The 20366-nt window shown below is 49.4% G+C and overlaps 1 protein-coding gene across 1 annotated transcript; it reads left to right on the top strand.

Moving 5' to 3' along the window:
• The first annotated feature begins 6172 nt into the window (after window positions 1-6172).
• On the top strand, window positions 6173-7306 carry LOC119439030 (kinesin-like protein KIF18B). The gene has a single exon (XM_037704818.1). It carries the CDS (start codon window positions 6173-6175, stop codon window positions 7304-7306), a length of 1134 nt encoding a protein of 377 aa, XP_037560746.1.
• The last annotated feature ends 13060 nt before the right edge of the window (window positions 7307-20366 follow it).

Here is a 20366-nt window from a genome sequence, read left to right as displayed (position 1 = left end):
AATGTAATGATTACTCAGTTATCCAAACTCGTAATTAACCTCTCCTTCCCACGCCTCTCATTCGGCCTGTTGAAAAGGAGGAAGAAATGGATCGGGGAGGGGGAGGTGGAGGCGGGACTTGAGAATCTGTTGGACGACTTCGTTGGACACAATACGAGTGAGAGCAGACACGCACTGCGCTAACTTGCTACAAATTTTTAGTGAAATGCATTACAGCGGAACTGTCTAAGGCTAGGATCCCGGGATTTTCGCGGCCGTAACGTCAACAGAAAAGTACCATCATCTATGGCTTATAGCACAAATGGAATGGCTCATGGCCACATAAGGCAGAGGCTACACGCACTGTAGGAGCTGAGAGTCGTGGCCTCGGAGTCAGACGTCAAACTCGGGGTCGCTCTCTAGCCTACGCCACCGGTGCGTCTCGAAATGGGTAGCTGGCCTACGCTACTAGGGCGTCACATAGAGGCTAAGCGGGCCCACACCGTCGTCCGAGCAGACTTGACGAGGACAGCCGTTTCTTTAGTGACGAGTACGAGGTCGAGAGGTAGGGGAAACTTAACAGGGGATTTATTTAGATCGGATAGGCAAACTTATTTACAGGACATGGGGATACACGTACTGGCTGGAGGACGGAGCACCGTTCATTGTTCTCGTAGCATCATGATATGTAGAGACGTTACGTCTCATCAGTCTAGCATGACTGGATCGAAGCACAGATCGAAGCACTGGCTACATCTCAGGTCAGATGGGAGAGCACTCAATGAACCGCAAAAGTCCCCTTAAAGGCCTGCTGGCCAAGCTGCGGTCCCACCTCTTCCGAATCGGAGCGTCGAGGGTCACCGACGGGTCCGCCCTTGAGGGGGAGGGTGCACAGAATCCCCCGGCGCCTTTGTTCCCTGACCACATTCGGAGAAGTGCCCTCGGGCCCACACTGCTCACTCCCCCACAGAAAGGAGGGGATGCTCGTTGACAGGTGCCTGTCTGGTTCCCGGGATGGGCCATCCCTCGACGGGTTTGTCTGGAGAACGGCCTTGGCGGCCAGCAGGTCGGCGCCCGGGTGACATCTAGTAACCACGTATTCTCTGAAACATGTCTAGGCATGGTGTCGCCGCTGATCTTTCCCGTGGGACGTTTTTCAGCTTCCCGAATGGATTCGTCACAGGCAATCAGGAGATACTCCAAGTTCGCTGCTCCGCTGGTCGCCGAACGTAACAGCACTCAGCAAAGTGAAGCGAACAGTGCATACATTTTGGAATCACGCATACAACATACAGAACTGCATACGTTTCACTAAAGAACAATCTCAAAGAAGCATCCGAACCAGGTAATTGATAAGACGCTCCATCGCCTACGTGTTAGGCGAAGCATGTAGCGCTCCCGGTATACGTTTATCGGTAAGGATTACTGAGGCGTAACCTGCCGCGGCCACGGCAGCGTGCGACGTGATGAGTGACGTCCATAGCATTTCGTATATAAATAACCAGCCTATCAACTGATTTCAATGTTGTTCCAGCACCGCTAGGCGTGGTCGCGTCATGTCAAAAACTATACTTCCATGCTACCATTACTCTAATAGAATTACTACCATTACTCTAAAGCCATAAAGCACAGGATATCCCCCTAAGCAGTTATAGCGGTGGTTTTAAACAGCTTGTTTGACATCCCAGATTCACCGGGCCGTTTATGGCGAGTCAAAAATGTTTTCACAAGTCGTTCCCATTGCCTACTGGAAAGATAAGCAATACTAAGACACATGGCATTAACGGGAATTTCACATGCCGTTGGTAAAAGACTCATCGGAAGGGGCCACTGAAGTCTGCAGGTTTTTTTCCAGGGTCAAAAAAGCACGCAAAGCAATTTGAAGCGAGGTGAACGTACTTCAACATATTCGTGCTCTAGGCTTATGCTAATTATACCAGTAGAAATAATTGTTAATTTACTACTTCGTTCTCTTAAAAATATATTTAACTTTCTCCTGTGTATATGTTTCAATATATATTATGTCTGTGCACGGTGTCCTCAGTGCAAAAAAAAAAAAAACAAGAAAAAAAACGTTGAAGTATCATCATCATCCTCATACAGCCGCCACTGGTGCTTCTAATGCACTTGTCCTCCTAGTGTCAGTATTTGCAGAAGTAAAGCTAAAGTATGGATTACAAGCTGTGCATATCCGCGCTAACAATGATTCAGTAAGCTTTTAGCCGTAATAAAATTGTAACTGCAAAGGTGGCGGCAGCGGAAACGAAACATTAAATGATGTGGGCAACAGAACTCTGAACACGTAGGCAGCGCCTCTGGCTCTAACGGTGATGAAAAGGACGAAGTAAGCCGAGCACGTGGTGGAGAACTTTCGTGAGATTTTTGCGCTCGCGAAAGATGATTCCGGTTCCAGCAAATATTCACTCTTTCGTCCTTTCGCCACGCGAATTGTCCAAATTATTGGAAAATATTGGAAAGGGTCTAGAAGACAGGTTTACTTCAGTAGTTCCACCGTACCAATTGAAATCACTACCGCTAAAAGAATTTGAGGAAGTTACGTTTCAAGAATTGGCGGCTGTTCGATCTCTGCCTTCTTCAGCGCCAGGACCAGATGGAGTTGCCACAGCTGTGATAAAAATTCTGTATGAATTGTCCCCGCACGAAATGTTGAATATGGCAAGTTTTTCTTTAAAAAAATGCCTGTATACCCTCGGAATGGAAAGTTGCTAAGGTAATTCCGATACTCAAAAAACAGGGTGGTGGATATTATTTAGATAATATTAGACCAATTTCTCTCACATCCAACTTAGTTAAACTAATAGAAAGAATTTTGAATGGCTGAATGACGACATACATAGCTGAAAACTAAATACTTAGCCCCAGTCAAATTGGCTTTATATCAGGGTGCTCGATATGATGTGCGAACGTAGATTTAGAGAGTCGAGTGCAACTTGCACGTTGTAGGAGAGAATATTCAGCATTAGTGACTTTAGATCTAGTTAAAGATTATGATGCCGTAGAGCATGGACTTCTGATAAAGCAACTAGGGATGTACAGGTTTCCGAAATACATCACGGCGTGGATTGCAGAATTTTTAAGGGAAAGAGAATTCTACTGTTTTCAAAGCGGATGTTCATCGTCAAGGTATAGGCAGACACGCGGAGTACCACAAGGATCAGTGCTATCTCCTGTTTTATTTAATATATTTTTACGCTCAATTCCTTCACTCCAGGACATTCATGTGTACGTTTATGCCGATGACATCGCTTTTTTCGCGTCCAATGATGATCTAAATTCACTGTATCAATCGTTACAAAATTACTTATGCATCCTTGAAACTTGGATTGATAATATACATATGTCTCTGAATGTTAGTAAAAGTGCACTTCTTGTCTTTCCTTTAGGTCTTCCCATTAATATTTCATTGGTGTAACGTCAAGAGTTCATTCCCCAGGTGAATTGCCTTAAATATCTGGGAATCACGTATAATGCGTCACTAAACTGGAGAAGCCACATTGAAAGAATTGCGTCTAAGGCAACTCGTGCCGTCGGATGGCTACGTAAGATCAGTAACCAACGATATGGGCTGCGAAGGCATACATTAATTACGATATATAAAATGTATGTCCGACCCATCATGGAATTTGGGAGTGTCTTGTTTTCTGGTAGCCCAGCTTATAAAATTTAACCTCTGATAATATTAGAAGGGAAGCTCTGCGATTGTGCCTTGGACTCCCTAAGTTTGTTGCCAACACTGTGCTGCATATGGAAGCGCGAATACCAAGCTTAAAAAGCAGATTGAGGATTCTTACATTCCAAACATATCTAAAAATTTATGAATCTCCTCAAAGAAGATCAATGTATATTTTTATTAACGAACCAAGTTCATTCTTTAGTAGTCATTGGTCGCGATTACACAACCCTCAGATCATATTCGTACAGGCACAGCTATCACCATTTAATGTGCAAATTCAACGCAGTCACCCAACAAGTAAATCAAAAATAAGTCTCCAGATAGAATTTGACGATATTTTCCCCTCAAATGCTAAACTAATGCCATACCAATATTTAAATAATCAATTACACGATTACCTTTCTCACCTGCAAACAAACAATATATGATAGCCACTGATGCACAGTCAGAAGAGAAGGCTGGCGTAGGCATTTTCTCTCCTTCTCTTAATTGGTCCTTGTCTATTCGCCTTCCAGATTACAAGCCTATTTTCATAGCAGAATTATTGGTCATTGTTCTAGCGCTGCATAAACTTCCTGCAAATAAATCAACAGCTGTCGTAGTTACAGATTCTCTATCGGTATGAGTGTTGCTTTTCACGGAAACGAATTCAGCTTGTTTCAACGATTTAGTCCCTAAAAGTTTACAAGAAATTACTCCATCTCCCGCTAAAGTGAACCATGTGTGGATTCGAAGCAGCGGGGAGATGGTTAGCTTGAGCGGGAGATGGTTTCGCGGCAGCGGCCCGAGCCCTCATCGCGCTGCTGCACAGGAGTGCGCGCTCCGTCATTTTCATAGCGCAGAACTACCGTAGCGCCCCCAGCGGAGTATGCAGCTGTCGCGCCACCTGTCGTGCGCGCCGCTCCGCATTCCTAGAGGAGCGAAAGGGGGAGTGTAGGAGAGGAGAGAGAGGGGGGGGGACGCGCATGCGCTGTGGGGGTGTGGCACGCGGGCGTCGCTCCGTAGAGGATTCTTAGAGGAGAAAAAGGGGGGAGTGTAGGAGAGGAGAGAGAGGGGGGACGCGCATGCGCTGTGGGGGTGTGGCACGAGGGCGTCGCTCCGTAGAGGATTCCTAGAGGAGAAAAGGGGGGGAGCGTAGGAGAGGAGAGAGAGGGGGAGGGGACGCGCATGCGCTGTGGGGGTGTGGGACGCGGGCGTCGCTCCGTAGAGCATTCCTAGAGGAGAAAAGGGGGGAGCGTAAGAGAGGAGAGAGAGGGTGAGGGGACGCGCATGCGCTGTGGGGGTGTGGGACGCCCCGGGAGGGACGGTCAAAGCCCCCGCCATAAGCTGCTTCGCATCTAATAATTAACTTGTTGTGGGTTCCTGGCCACCGCGGTTTATATCTAAACGAAATGGCAGATTTATTAGCAAGAACATCTCTAAGTGGACTTTTGATCCCTGTTTTCCCGGATACTGCTTACGTCAGTGCATCGATATATAGATTTTTTGTTTGCAAAATGATTTGAGCAACTTACCGCTGAAACCATCTCCAGACTTTCAACATCTCGGTTTTTGCTGGAATAAACAGTCGTGCCCTTCTCGGCAGTTGGAAGTTACTTACACCAGACTATGCTGTCGCATCCCGCAATTGAATTTTTATTTACATAGAGCTGGTCTCACGATGTCACAACTGTAAGGAAATTGAATCAATAGAGCACTACTTTTTATCATGCAGACGATATTCACACCACAGAAAGTTATTACTGGAAGCTCCACTCTACAAAATTGGATTAGGTTTAAACATACCAGTATTGTTATAATTTGGGGCCTCAGCACTAGGCTATAGTCACAGAGACGTGTCTTGCGCAGTATTTCGTTCTTTAACTGGAACAAAACGATTACTTTGCTAATTATTTTAATATTATTCTGCACATCAGATGCATTCATATCACCTAAATTGGTTTCTCCAAATTGTTTTGTTAATATTACCTCCCCCTGGTTGTAACAGCTTTTCACTTTCACCTTTTCAGTTGGTCTGACTGCTCGCTCGCATGGTAATCTAGTTATTAAGACATCTGCCTTTTTTGTCTTTTACTTTGCGTTTCTTGTTTTCTTGTTTTCAAAGATGAATTTTCTTTAGCATACCCACTGCCGAACGTTTCTTGGCCTATCCCCCTTAGTGGGTGTGAGCCATGACAGAGGTACATCATCATCATCAACGCGCCCGGTACCCGACTGGACGATCGCCATCTTAGATCCTCACGGCCGTGTCTTTGGTCAGGATGGATCCCTCGACATCGATGCTCTATCTCTACCACGCACAAATAGACCGGGGTGCCGTAAGACCTCAAGAGGCGTTCTAACGAGACCGCGCACTCGTCAGCCCCGAAACGCCGCCGATCGAACAAGGACCAGCTATCGCCCGGGGTACGGGTGCACTTGGCAGTGCGCGTGCGTCTACTCAGCTATCGTGACTCCGCCACCGACAGCATCGTCCTCGTGGTCATCACACCCGCGCCCATGGTAAAGCCGACTCCCGCAACATCAAGGCACCCTACCACGGAGGAGTCTACAATGGTGTCACTAAACCGCAAGAGACATTCTAACGAGGCCGCGCAGTCGTCAGCCACGAAACGTCGCCAATCCAGGAAAGACCCACCGTCGTCGGAGGTACGGGTGAACGTGGAAGAGCGTGTGCGCCTACTGAGCGTTCGTGACTTCCATACCGCAAGCATGGTCCGTGTATTGAACGACAGGTGCCATGTGTTCTACCCCAAGGCCGAGACGGAGTCTTTCCATTTTCAAGACGGGGGTAACGTCAAGCCCAATGAAGACCAAACGTTCACGTTTTATGAGTTCTTTGATGAAACAGAAGAGAATGTGTATGTGTGTGAGAACACCACCAGGGGCATGCTGACGATGCTCCTTGACGGGTGCAATTGCTCTGTATTGGCGTGCATTTCTACGGGCATCGACAAAGCTTTCGCACTGCTGTGCTCCGAGGAATGCCCCGGAGCGGTCTCCCATATGGCCAGCGAGTTGTACCAGCGCGCGCCCAAGCTGCGGTCAGAGGGCCAGACATGCGACGTAGCAGTCACCTATCTAGAAGTCTACATCGAGGTTCTTCGTGACCTGATGTGCCTCGACCCGGCCAAGGTCATTGCCAGGTTGAACCTCACCACACACAAGGTGAAGGAGGCCGGCACTCTCCTCGAGCCGCTCTTGAAAGGAAAGAACCGGACGCATCATGCCACCGACGCTAATGCCGAGGCTTCATGGTCGCATGGCATCTTGCAGAGCTACGTCGCAGTGACGGAGAATGCGACAAGAACGAGCAAGGAAACTCGCGTCTCGATGTGCTCTCTCGACCTTGCAGGCTCGGAGCGCGCAGCTGCAGCTAGTAGAGACACAAAGGATCAGATGCGCGAGGATACCAAGCTCAACCTGTCGTTCCTGGCCTTCGGCAACTGCATCGACGCCCGCTCGAAGAAAGGGACACAGCAGGTGCCGTACCAGGACTCCCAGCTCACCCACATCCTGAAGGACTCGCTGGGTGGCTCGGGCAACGCCCTTGTGATTGGGACAGCGACGGCGTTGAAGCTCAGCTGCACGCGAACGTACAGCACACTGGAGTATGCGCTGAGCGGGCCATGAAGATCAAGCTGCAGACCAAAAAGAATGTGCTGAATGTGAACGTGCTGATTTCCACGCATGTACAGCGTGCTCATAGACATGTACAAGCACAAGGTCGAAGGCCTTCAGCGTAAGCTCGCGAAGGTAGAATTAAGGAAGGCTATAGTTGAGGATGAGGTGCGAGAGCTGAAAGACAGTCTGGTCGCCGAGATGCCCTGCTGCAAGCTCAGTGGACCGTCGGGGGCGGCAGTGGTCCAGCGACGTCTAACGACGTCCTGTCCACAACTCCCGTCTTGTCGCGAAGCGCGGAGCTGGGAAACAGTGTGGAAAACAGCATCTTTTCGAGGTGCTCGGGACTTAGTTTGAGAGACACAGTGCGCCTTTATACATGTCTTAGATAAAACTATTTCATGGTTTCTTTTATACGTAATAATTGATATATGAATAAATAATCTGAAGAAACTCGGATCACCCGTCTTCGCGCCTGTCTATCATTTTATCAACTTACGCTCAAATCAACTGTATATTTAAGTACAACGAGAAAGTGCTAGGAATAAAAGCAAGAATACTTCTCGAGGAAAGCGTTCTTCCGAGTACTGCTGTACAATAAACACTCGTAAATCACTGAGCGCAAACATTTAGACAATGCGATGACGCAGAGTGCAACCTCGTTCCGTCTGAATCGTGGGCTTGCGGACCATTATCACAATCATCGGGACCCTTAATGAAGAAGATCCACCGTGCTGGCCCACTGACAATAGCGGGATTCTGTGGTGCACTAGGTGGAAGGCTTTCTTCTCGACCGCGACAGCCGCATTTTGATGGAGACAACAATCAAACAGGCTTCTGTACTTATAGATTGCAGTGGTCGAAGTAAATACGAAGCCCTACATTACGGCCCTTGTGTTACTTCTGTATGTTGAACCCTCTGATTTGATTTGATAAGAACAATGAGTAGTTCTCCACGTTTGCAGAAAATAGTCTAAAGGATTAAGCGTGGACAAGAGACAAGCGCTGTGGGCAATGAGCGAGTGGAGCGACGGGAAGCGCTGAGAATGTGATTATGCATCTTGCACATTGCCTACCCAAACCAAGTTTGTCCATCGACTACAACGCTTGTATTTCCTCTAGCTGAACAGTGATAACTTAAATGGCGGCGTGTACCACGCAAAACCCAGCCGCTCCCGGTCCTGCTTTACGTAACAGCAGCTTCTTTTTTAAATACCCACGGGAACGGCCCACATTGCCCAGCGACCCAATTTGGCGTCGGTTCATTGAAGAGCGGCACGTACCCAGTCGTACATACCCACGGGAACGGTCAAGATTTTACAGCGAAGCTGTCTACAGCTCGAATCCCGGCAATTTTTCGTCTCCGCCGACAGAATACTGAAAAATGGACGACAGGAAAAAAAAGTTGTCGCAGTTTCACCCGAAAGGCGAAGCATCAATTGCGATAGCAAATTTGTAGAGAACTTGGACATGCAGCAGCACCGCCAACGCGCACAACTTTTGTCGATGCCGTCGGCGTTTTGCCCGCGTTCGCACAAAACGCGTGCGGCGTTGGTGACTGTTGCCGGAGCCTCTGGGGGCGGCTCGGAGGTTTTCGACCACATCAGAAGGGGACATTCGTCGAGCAGCGTCGGAAGTCTTTACCACCTTCAGTAAATTTGTAGAGAGCTATACCGAGTAATGATAGTAGCTTTATCCGCTGTATAAACTTGGACATGCAGCATCACCGGCAACACGCAGAACTGTTATCGACGCCGTCGGCGTTTTGCCCGCGTTCGCACAAAACGCGCGCGGCGTTGGTGACTGTTGCCGGAGCCTCTGGGGGCGGCTCGGAGGTTTTCGACCACATCAGAAGGGGACACTCGTCGAGCAGCGTCGGAAGTCTTTACCACCTTCAGTAAATTTGTAGAGAGCTATACCGAGTAATGATAGTAGCTTTATCCGCTGTATAAACTTGGACATGCAGCAGCGCCGGCAACACGCAGAACTGTTATCGACGCCGTCGTCGTTTTGCCCGCGTTCGCACAAAACGCGCGCGGCGTTGGTGACTGTTGCCGGAGCCTCTGGGGGCGGCTCGGAGGTTTTCAACCACATCAGAAGGGGACACTCGTCGAGCAGCGTCGGAAGTCTTTACCACCTTCTCGCCTCACAACGTTTTTATAGAAATAGGCACTTGGTGCCTCAGCTAAACGTCGCCTCCCTCCCCCCCCCCCCCCCCCCGCACGGCTTTTCGCGCGTCGGAAGAAGGCGCGTTTGCTCTACATATATGGTGATTGTAAAGGAGGAAAGAGACGCCTACTTCTGCAGCCCTTAAGGCGCAGAACGCGTGTTTGTTCTCCACCGTGGGTTCACTCACTCCCCGTGAAAGCGCGTCCCTCGCGCCCTTTCCCTCGCACATGCAGCGTTCGGCGCGCGGCGACGATTTCATCTCCATTGACGTCATACGGAACCTCACGGCGACGGTGACGGCGATGGCGACGACGACGGCGACGCCGACGGCAGAAATCTGCTTTGCAGTGTCCATATAATTGCTATCGCAATAAAACCATTCAATGAATTTCGAAGCGAAAAGTGTCTATCCCCTTTGGAATGACGCTTTATGCAACGTACAGCACCGCACTCGTTTCAATAAAGAAAAAGCACAAAACCAGCATCAAAACCAAGTGATTGATGAAAAGGTCCGCGCAAACAATGCACAGCAAGAACCCATCCCCCGCGTGCGTTCCCCGTAAGACTGCTGCTACGTAAGCTGCCGCAGCAACGGTAGCGTGTGAAGTGGGGAGTGACGTCACCAGCCCGGCTAATAATGGGAAGCACGTAGCGCTCCTCGCATACGTTTCTCGACTGCGGTTGGGTAAGATGCCGCGGCCCCGGCAGCCTACAACGTCTTTCATTTATAAAATATTAAAGACAAACCGTGGGGCCGCAACATTCATAACGGGACGGATTAGCAGCGAAGCTGTTAGGCTGAATACATGCGCTGCATACATGCATTATGAAATCATACATTTTTTTTTTCATATGGCACCACAGTACGCCGACACGAGCGCCGACGCGCGTGACGTAATTGACCCTTTTTGCGCAGTAATTTGTTCTCCAGAAGTGAGATCGCATTTTCGGTGGCGCGCCGCTCGTTGCCTCAGCGAAAGCGCGTGAATACGAAACCATTACCGCTTCTGCCCAGTTTTTGTGCGATCAGCTGCCGGAAATGCAACTGGGTTTTCGCTCACTCCCTGTATTCCATTATGCTGCAAACTGTGGAGCGGTGGATTTAAGGCAGTCGCAGTAGTTGGCTGAAAAAATAGTGACTGGCCGGAAACGATTCGTCATGTTCTTTGTGAGTGCCCACAATACAGTGTGCAGAGACAATCGCTCTCCGTCGTGCTGAACCAGTTGGATGACCAGCCGTTATCGGAAGAAACAATTCTGCAACATCGACGCGACTCAACCTCGCATCAGAAGGCCGTGCAAGCGCTCCTGCGGTTCCTGAAGTCCACTGGCCTGTGTGAACGTCTGTGACTGGAACGCCTCCTTTGTTACCAATGCCTGTGTTTTTTTTTTTCTGTTTTTTTTCGCTCTCTCTCTCTCTTTGCACTCTCTCCAACCCCTTCATCCCCCACCCCAGTGTAGGGTAGCAAACCGGAAACTGACTTCTGGTTAACCTCCCTGCCTTTCCTCTCTCGCTTGCTCTCTCTCTAGTGACTGGCGTATTAAGTAATGAAATACAGCAATGAAATAAACTTGCGCGACCAAATTTACGAACTTTGCTGCATACGGACAGCCTGTATTGCCGGCCGTTCGCTATGCACGACTTCACTAGTGGATAAACAAGTGTAACTAATCCCCCAGCGTTTTACTGCAAACCTCTAAAGAAAGTATATCAACCCCGGGACGTCGGCAAAAGTGAGTTCTGCTTGGTAAACGATGAAAAATGGAGTAGCGCCGCTTCCTGGCATAGTATGTTTCGTGCAGGTTATCTACACACATCTGCCCCAACTAGCGCAAAAACTTACGGCCGCTCTATCGCCAACTTATTGAGAATAAGTAAATGGACGCACACTTGAATAAGCATCGGTGACAGCGACCACGCTAACCGCACGCGGATGGTCGAAGCTGAATTTTTCGTGACGGTTCAGAGGAGTAAGCGATTCGACATGGGGACGTGTGAGATTGGAACTGCCGCGGCGAATGAGTGCAGAACCCCGCGGAAAGCGATGTGCTCGGCGCGCAGCGATCGGGTATTTTTTTTTTTTTTTTTTCAGAGACGAAGCTTATTGGTTATATCAATTGGCAAGACAACTGCACTTCGCTAAAACGATGATTTAAGTACATGGTTCTTCTTGCGAATTTCAAGGGAACTTCATTTCCTTCGTTGTAACCATTATTTAGTTATAATATCGCGTTTCGTTATAACGAGGTTAGAGTGTACAACGTGCTCCCGGCTGTCATTGCGATGTCTCTCGCAGTTCTCGGACGCACACGCAAGACTTGGACATTAGATTAACTCACTTATGTGCACTTCCAACGTGACGTTTACAGCATAGTTGAATATCGTCCCGCACGATAAGTACGCTATGACGCTATACTAAAACTCGCTTCTGGCAAAGTTCGTGTGCGTAACGGTAACTCTATTTCCCTTAATCCCACTATTGCGCTAACGTTGAACTAAGTGATGGGTTCTTCACCCGCCTTGCGTATAAGGCTGGGCACCAGCAGCATGCGGGGAAGCTCAAGTAACCGCGATGAAGGCTGGATCAAAGACGTGTGGTACAACACTGGCTTGCGAATGCGGGAGATACAGCACACGACATGGCACCTCGGATTTCTCTCCCTGCCGTTTGATGCGATGCGCGAGCCGTTTACTTGACAACTACACGCGCGCCCTCTCGAGGGGTCGGAGGAGCAGCGCTAGCAGACGATGCGCCGCTCGCTCCCGTGCATTCCGCGGACGCCTGAAATTATTAACATTTGTGGCCTAATCTGCTCAGGAAACTTCAAACGTGAGGGACAATAACTTGAATGAGCCCGGAGCAGGTTAAACGTTCAAATAAAACGCGTGCGTTTCCGAAGCAGCTCATTCTTCTGGACAGCTTTCCACAGCGGCAGTCATACAGAGCATTTTTATTTCTTTAGTTGTTTGCAGGTTTTGAAATTCAGCGTAACTTGAAGTATAGGTTATATTTGGGTCAGCTGATAGTGCTTGCTTTCTAGTTCGCAAAAAGAGGCAGGTTGTGAGCTTACTGCAACTTTCAGAAATGTCCCCGCTACAATGTGGCAAGAAAAGTGCTCGCGACTGCGCTTGAAAAACTGAAAAATCGCCCCCTCACAGAGGAAAACGTTTTAGGACACTGGTCAAGACAGGCATCGGCACTCAAGGCCTTAAGGGCTCTGCTGAAGTTCTTAAGGGCTTGCGAATTATGTGACCGGCTTTGAACGTTGTAGCGCGTAGGGTCGCGGCATTGCGGGGAATTTTTCTTCACTTTTTTTATTATTTAATTGTTTCTTCTATCGCCTTTTATTGCCTTTACCCCTTGCCCCATTATAGGGTAGCCTGCCGGTATTTACACTGGCTAACCTCCTAGTCTTTCTTTCCCTTTCTTTCTCTCTCTCATTGCTCACCGAGCGCTGTAATAGTGCGCAGTGCATATTATGCACTATTATCGGTTTTATTGCGTTTGTCAGTGTTCAGAAGTATTCCCACGGTTACACCTCTCTTTTTAAACTAATGTTGTTTTGTTTATAAAGTACTCTAATAGCTTTATTTAGGAGAAAGTTGCACTGCATCTGTGGATTATCAGCAACCTCAGTACCTTCCAAGAACTAGGAAATATAGCATCCTACTAGTGTCTATGAGGCGCCGGTATTAATTTCTGTAGGTTTTTAAAGCAATGCATTTATTCCAAGCGTTCCCCATTTCACTACCCCGACCACCTCCTTACCCATGTACCCTTGCAATCCCCGCAGATATAAAGTTATGTTTGCAATGTTAGCGAATGCACTTGCAAATACATTTGAGGTATTTCTACACCTATAGGCTCCAGAACTAGACTATAGCCAGAAAAGCTGAGTTGGGTGGTTTTTTGTAGAGTGCAGGAGAATGAAGGAACACATATTCAAAAATTGGCTTTTATTGTGCGAATGCAGAAGAAACTTTTTCTTTTGAAAAGCAAACACTGATTTGAAGCATGCCCAATAATAGGATACAATTAAAGAACAGCAGTTAGCGAATAGCATCATTGTCCACAGCGTCATGTAGCACTCTACTGACGAACACAACAATAAAATCAGCTCGTTGATGCTCGACTATATCAAAGAAGCCCAAGGCATAAAAATTCATAAGCTTATAATTTCTTATGGCCGCCGGAGCATTGAAGCATGGCGTGAAACCCAACTGCACGCAAGAGTAAAAACCACAGAAAATTCCTTCTTCCTTTTGCTTATATTTTTGTTACCGCGAGGAATGGAAAATGACTTTTTTTTCCGTCATTCGCACCGTTGCGACAACTGAAGGCACAGAAGCCCGGCATACTAGCACGTCACGCTGCAAACATTGATTTGAAACACACAATTCCTGCGTCCGCTCAATCATCAGGTACATAGGCACTTCTAGTTTACTACAACAATGCAACAGAGGCGCGTGAAGTGCTTTCTGCTTACCAAAATCGTCCAAATGAACGCTCAAAAATAAAGAACAGCCGTACATTCCGTCGGCACTGCGACCACTGCGGGACCCTTTGGGCGGGGCGCGAAGGCGAAAAGGTCACATGTCCCCAACCGGCCTATCGCAGAGCGCGGCGGTTGGATCAAAACCTTTCGCTACCTTCGAAAAATAAAGGAGCCTTAAGCGCGAGTAGTGAAAAGCGACTGCCCGCGCTTGAGCGCAACATAATCAGCTCCTCACGCGAAATCAGCGATCGATCAGGCAAACGAGCGAATACAGGACGCGCATGCGCTTAGTAGTCGTCTGACGTAGCCTCGACTAAAGTCGCTGGAACCTGGAAAATACCGCAAGCCTTTTGTCTTCGCCGCCGCGCCGCCGATTGGTCAGTTGCCGTCAGGTGATCACTTTCCGCCATAGATGGTCTACGCCGCGCCGGAGCGGACAAGCAAACAAAGGCGTCGCTCGCACACGATGTCCGTATGAGCCATCGACGAGATCAGATTTTGCATTTTGTGTAATTTAGGCCATATGTAACTTTCGTAGACTTAATAAAACCGAAAAGAAACGCCCGGGTGCTGCGCTTTCGGGTGCAGCAACCACCGGGAGCCCGGGAAAGCGCTTTTCGCGATATCAATTATAACCGGAAAGAGCGACAGCAAGCGCTGTGCTGTCGGTGATCGATCAGGCAAACGGCGATCGATCAGGCAAACGAGCGAATACAGGACGCGCATGCGCTTAGTAGTCGTCTGACGTAGCCTCGACTAAAGTCGCTGGAACCTAGAAAATACCGCAAGCCTATCGCAGAGCGCGGCTTGCGAACTTTACCGAAAAATTACCGAATAATGCGCGACAATTTCACTCCCACTAGGTGAACTTGATGATATCGCAAAGTATCATCGAACTGCGTAAATGCCATAATGTGATCGAAAAGCTTCTTGACGTGACGCGTTTGCTTTGTACCCAGCGGTTTGCCTTGCGCAAACAAAGCGAGGTGATGCTCAGAAAAATGCAGAACCGAGCAAAATGCCACTCGAAGAGCGTCAGAATGCAGGCGGCTGTGTAAAAAATAACATAATGTAGTGAGAAAACCACTGCAATAAATATTGATCGACCTGTAAATGTCGAATATTAAAATATACATTTTTCTCGTGTGTTGCTGTTTATTACTGCTTATTACTGCGTACCCACGGGAACGGTCAAGATTTTACAGCGAAGCGGTCTACAGCTAGAATCCCGGGAGTTTTTCGTCTCCGTCGACAGAAAACTGAAAAATAGGCGACGGGAGAAAATTATAAATCTATTTCGAAGCGAAAAGTATCTATCCCCTTTGGAATCACGCATTATACAACGTACAGCACCGCACTCGTTTTAATAAAGAAAAAGCACAAAACCAGCATCAAAACCCCGTGATTAATGAAACGTTCCGCGCGAACAATGCACAGCAAGAACCCATCCCCCGCTTGCGTTCCCCGTAAGACTGCTGCTACGTAAGTTTCCGCGGAAACGGTAGAGTGCGAAGTGGGGAGTGACGTCACTAGCCCGGCTAATAATGGGAAGCACGTAGCGCTCCTAGCATACGTTTCTCGACTGCGGTTGGATAAGATGCCGCGGCCCGGCAGCCTACGAACTCTTTCATTTGAAAATATAAAAGAAATATTCCTGGGGCCGCAATTAACATTCATATGAGGACGGATTAGCAGCGAAGCTGTTAGGCTGAGTACATTGCCTGCATACATTGTGAAATGATACATTTTCTTTTTGATACGGCATTACAGTACGCCGACACAAGCGCCGACGCGTGTGACGTTATTGACCCTTTTATTGGAGTAATTTGTTCTCCAGAAATGAGATGGCGCTTTCGGTGGCGCGCCGCACGTTGCCTCAGCGCAAGCGAGTGAATACGAAACCATGCATTACCGCTTCTGCCCTGTTTCTGTGCGATCATCTGTCCGAAATGCAACGGAGTTTTCGCTCACGCACTGTACACCATTCACGCTGAAAAATGTGGAGTGGTGGATTTAAGACATCTGCAGTAGTTGGCTTCAAAAATAGTGACTGCATATTAAGTAATGGAATGAACCTGCGCGACCACGTTACGGACCTTTGCTACATACGGACAGCCTGTGTTGCCGGCCGTTCGTGATGACTTTGCTCGTGGATAACGAAATATAACTCATCCGCCAGCGTTTATGGATAACCTCCAAAGAAAAGACTTCAACCCCGGAACGTGGGCAAAAGTGAGTTCCGCTCGGTAAATGATGACAGAGGAAGATGTGCCGCTTCCTGGCATAGTATGTTTCGTGCACGTTATTTACACACGTCTGCCCCACCTCGCACACAAACCTACGCCCACTCTATCGCCAACTTATTAAGAATAAGTAAATGGGCGCACACTTCATTAAGCATGTGTGACAGCGACTACGCTGACCGCACGCAGATGGTCAAAGCTGAATTTTTCGTGACGGTTCAGAGGAGTAAGCGATAATACGTATTTGCTACAAGCTATTAAAAATTACATAACAGCTATTATCCAAGCCTTTTGTGCATGCATCAAGAACAAATCTACTGCATCTGAGAACACCCGCGAGCGATTGCACAGAAAATTATCTAAGAGTGACCGCACCGATGAACTTCACTGAGTCAGAAACGTGACGAGCCGCCGCTTCGAAATAGTTGCCAAAAAAAAAAAAGGGGAGAGCAAGGCAAACTTATCCTGATTCAATTCATAAGCGGAATGTTTGGATAGCTTCGAATACATATTTATCCTCACATTTAGAACAAGCACCTATACGCTGCTCGCGCCGTTTTGGACAAAGCCTAATGTCCTCCGAAAGCGCTTTTACATATCCTCTGTAGCTGTGTCCAAAGCTTCATGTCGTCCACCAAGTCAGCGTCAACGATATGTCCCGAAACAGAGGTTTCCTGAGCCGCACCGGCGTCATACACATTCATTGTAAACACGGAGGCAACGGAGGCCATTGAGGCAAGCAATGAACGCATCACCACGTGATCAAACATGGCAGCGCCCATGGGATCACCGCGAAAAGGGTCAATAACCACAGAAGCGCAGGACACGTGCACAGGCGCCGTCACCACACTCTTTCCCCGTCTGCCCCGACCCGTCTCTATTGCTGGAGCACTGTCGCAAATCCCGTTCCCCTCCTCCCCTACCCGTCTTCATTGCTGCAGTGCCGTCGCCACACTGTTTCTCCCTCTCCCCTACCCGTCTCCATGTCGGTCCACTCGCCGTGTCCCCGATACGGACTGAAGCCGGCCAGGGTACCCCCCCCCCCCCCCCCCCCCGGGAACACATGCGGGGCGTACATACTGGGCTAGAGGTAAACAGATTCGCTGCAATATTCGCAATGGGGTGTACAATTGTCAACATGGAAATACGAAGACAGCTTTGCGGCCCACGTAATCGCTACACGGTAATGCATGCGATGAAGTTTGAATACTCCAACAAAAGAATCTTTTGCGTGTAGAACACGAAACTTAGCACTTGGCGCGACAGCCTTTGGATAGCTGCTGCCTTCTCTTCCATTGTGAGGCACAAACGCGAGGCGAAGGCGTAAACGTGAGCGGCCTGCACAGTCGTCACCTGGTGGCGCAGAGCTGAACCAGACAAACACAGCTAATATTAGGTTTATTGGATTCAGCCAAATTTCTCTCCATCTTCTGCACCTATTAACGGTGCACTGCACCTAGGTCTTCGATTCCCCGAGTTACAGTGTTGCACCCTGCACCCCCGTGCTCGATTACACAGGGTGCAAGGCAAGGTGCCGCCACGGTGCAGTGCACCCTTGAACTTTGCAGTGAGGGGGTGCAGCCCGGCGCACCATAAATGGCACCACCTGCACCTTTTTGTTTGGGGAACTGTGCACCTTTTCTGAATGGAACAAACCTATTGTAGTAACCAAGTGTATTCAAGGTGCGACAGTGAGCTGCTCCGTGTGCGCAGGTGCGCAACTATGCCCGGCGCTGAGAATGACCAGGGTTGCTCGTCGACGTGTTCGACACGAGGCCGTAGGAGTTGGTAACTGCCGCGGCGAATGAGTGCAGAACCCCGCGGAAAGTGACCTCGCCGTCTGTACCCTACTTCTGATGCCCCTGACAGCCGCTCCTCGGGCGATCGCCGTCGCCTCAACGCCGTCGTTCCCCGTCACCCCAACTTCGCCGCTTTTCCTCGCCAAACCGCCGGACGGAAAACTAGGCCATGCAGCTCTTGGAGGTAGTGCTGCATCACGTTCGTTCTGTCCTAATCTTCCGTTGACACTCCTCACGAACGCGAGCCAAATTGAAGTAGACGTAGATGGTGTTCCGTTCACGGCATTGATTGATACTGGAGCCCAAGTGTCCATAATGAGCGCTAACCTATGTCGTCACCTCAAAAAAAATGTCACAGTTTCGCCCTAAGGGCGAAGCGATGAATGCGATAGCAACACAGCAATGTCATACGAAGTAAGGTGAGCGGCTTTGGTAGCAATTTGAATTGTAGTAAACATGAGCTGGATTAAGTAAGCAGGTGTGCTGCGGCGTAAGCAGACCGACATGAAGAGAGACTCGATGACCACGAGAAGGCGCGTGTGAAACGGTGGTGTTGATGAGAAGCGCTTACCGTGGGCAGCGCGTGCGAAGGGACACACCTGTAGTGCTGCACTGCCGATCTGGGCAGCATTGCATGTGTAGCGTGCGTTGGAAAATGTGGCCCGACTATTACTAACTGAATGAACAAGCGTGGTGTGAGCGCGCACAAACAAACATGAATAGATCACACTGAATGACTGCAGCCAACGACTGTCAAAACGCTGGCAGCGGGCGAAGGTACGTGCGGTCTATCGCTTCAACGGAAACTGAGCGGCGAATGCGCATAAAGGTCAGAGCCGCGTGGAGATAAGCGACGGTGCGGTTGTTGGCAGCGTAGAAGTGCGCCCCCCCCCCCCCCCCCTCCGCTCCTTCCGGCGCTGGCTTCCCGCTTCCTTGCTTGCGCGTGGGAGAGATAAGAGACTGTGCGGACGAGCGACGAGCGCGGTTGTTGGCAGAGATGTGCCCCCCCCCCCCCCCCCCCGCTCCCTCCGGCGCTGGCTTTCCGCTTCCTTGCTTGCGCGTGGGAGATTGAGTGCGTTCGCTCTCCGTGATAGCGCGCGTCCCCGCACGCTGCCTCTGGGGCATACGGCGCGCGGCGAAGATTTTATCAATACGGAACCTCACGGCGACGGCGACAGCGACGCCGACGGCAGAAATCCGGTTGAAGTGTCCATATAATTGCTATCGCAATAAAAGTCCTTATCCCTGCACTCACTCGAGCCATACGCGTCGCCACTGGCGCCACTGTTGCCGTCACGGGTATGTGCACTGCTCGCGTAGGAATTCCTGGCCGCCAAGTTCCAGTCCTGTTCACCGTGCTGACCAGTTGCCCTCATGACCTAATCTTCGGGCTCGGCTTTCTGACGACGCATTCTGGCCTCATCGACTGTTCCACCGGTACGCTGTGCCTCGAGTTTGCTCTTCTTTCCGACGCTCGCCCCTAACAACCGAACACCCTATGCACTACAGCGTTTGTTCGGTTACCTCCAAAAGCCCTAACCTTCGTTGAATTGGCCTCAACAGCAACCGGTCCTGATGGCGACTATGTTGTCGCACCTATTCGTGATGTCCTCCTGGCGTGCGAGATCTCTGTGTCACACTCCGTCGTTACCCTTGCCGCTAATCGGATGTGTCTCCCCGTTATCAATTTTGGCTTGACGAAGCAAGTATTACCTGAAGGCATAGCGGTGGCCAAGCTCCGGTCAGTGACAGACGACCACGTCACTGCTTTTGCAGCCGACGTGTCTCCAGGTCCTCCTGATTACCCGCAGGATGCCTTGAACCACGACGGCCCATTACGTCCCATGATCGCTCCGGACCTCGCCGCTGACCAAGCAGCCGCCCTATATCGCCTTTTCTTTTCCTACCGCGCGACATATTTGAGACTGACAATCGACCACTTGGTCAGACATCCCTTTTTAAGCATCCGATAAACACTAGTGATGCTGTTCCCATTCACGGTCGACCGTATCGCGTGTCCACGGCAGAGCGGCAAGTTATTCAGCAGGAAGTAAACAAGATGCTCGCCAAAGGCATTGTTGAGCCCTCGTCGAGTCCTTGGGCGTCGCCGTTCGTGCTCGTCAGAAAGAAAGATGGCACGTGGCGTTTCTGCGTTGATTACCGCCACCTAAACCAAATCACTAAAAAGGACGTTTACCCTTTACCACGAATCGACGACGCTTTTGATTGTCTTCACGGTGCCAAATACTTTTTGTCCATTGACCTTCGACTTGGTTATTGGCAGATTTCCGTCGATGAGCAAGACCAAGAAAAGACCGCTTTCGTCACTCCAGATGGCCTCTACCAATTTAAGGTTATGTCGTT

Source organism: Dermacentor silvarum, chromosome 1, assembly GCF_013339745.2.
Source record: "Dermacentor silvarum isolate Dsil-2018 chromosome 1, BIME_Dsil_1.4, whole genome shotgun sequence".
NCBI classification, from domain to species: domain Eukaryota; kingdom Metazoa; phylum Arthropoda; class Arachnida; order Ixodida; family Ixodidae; genus Dermacentor; species Dermacentor silvarum.
Note: the sequence above shows the minus strand (reverse complement) of the source record. Positions and strands in the feature narration are given on the sequence as shown.

Coding starts and splice junctions, on each gene's coding strand:
- LOC119439030 (XM_037704818.1), top strand. CDS start 6,173: ATGGTAAAGCCGACTCCCGCAACATCAAGGCACCCTACCACGGAGGAG.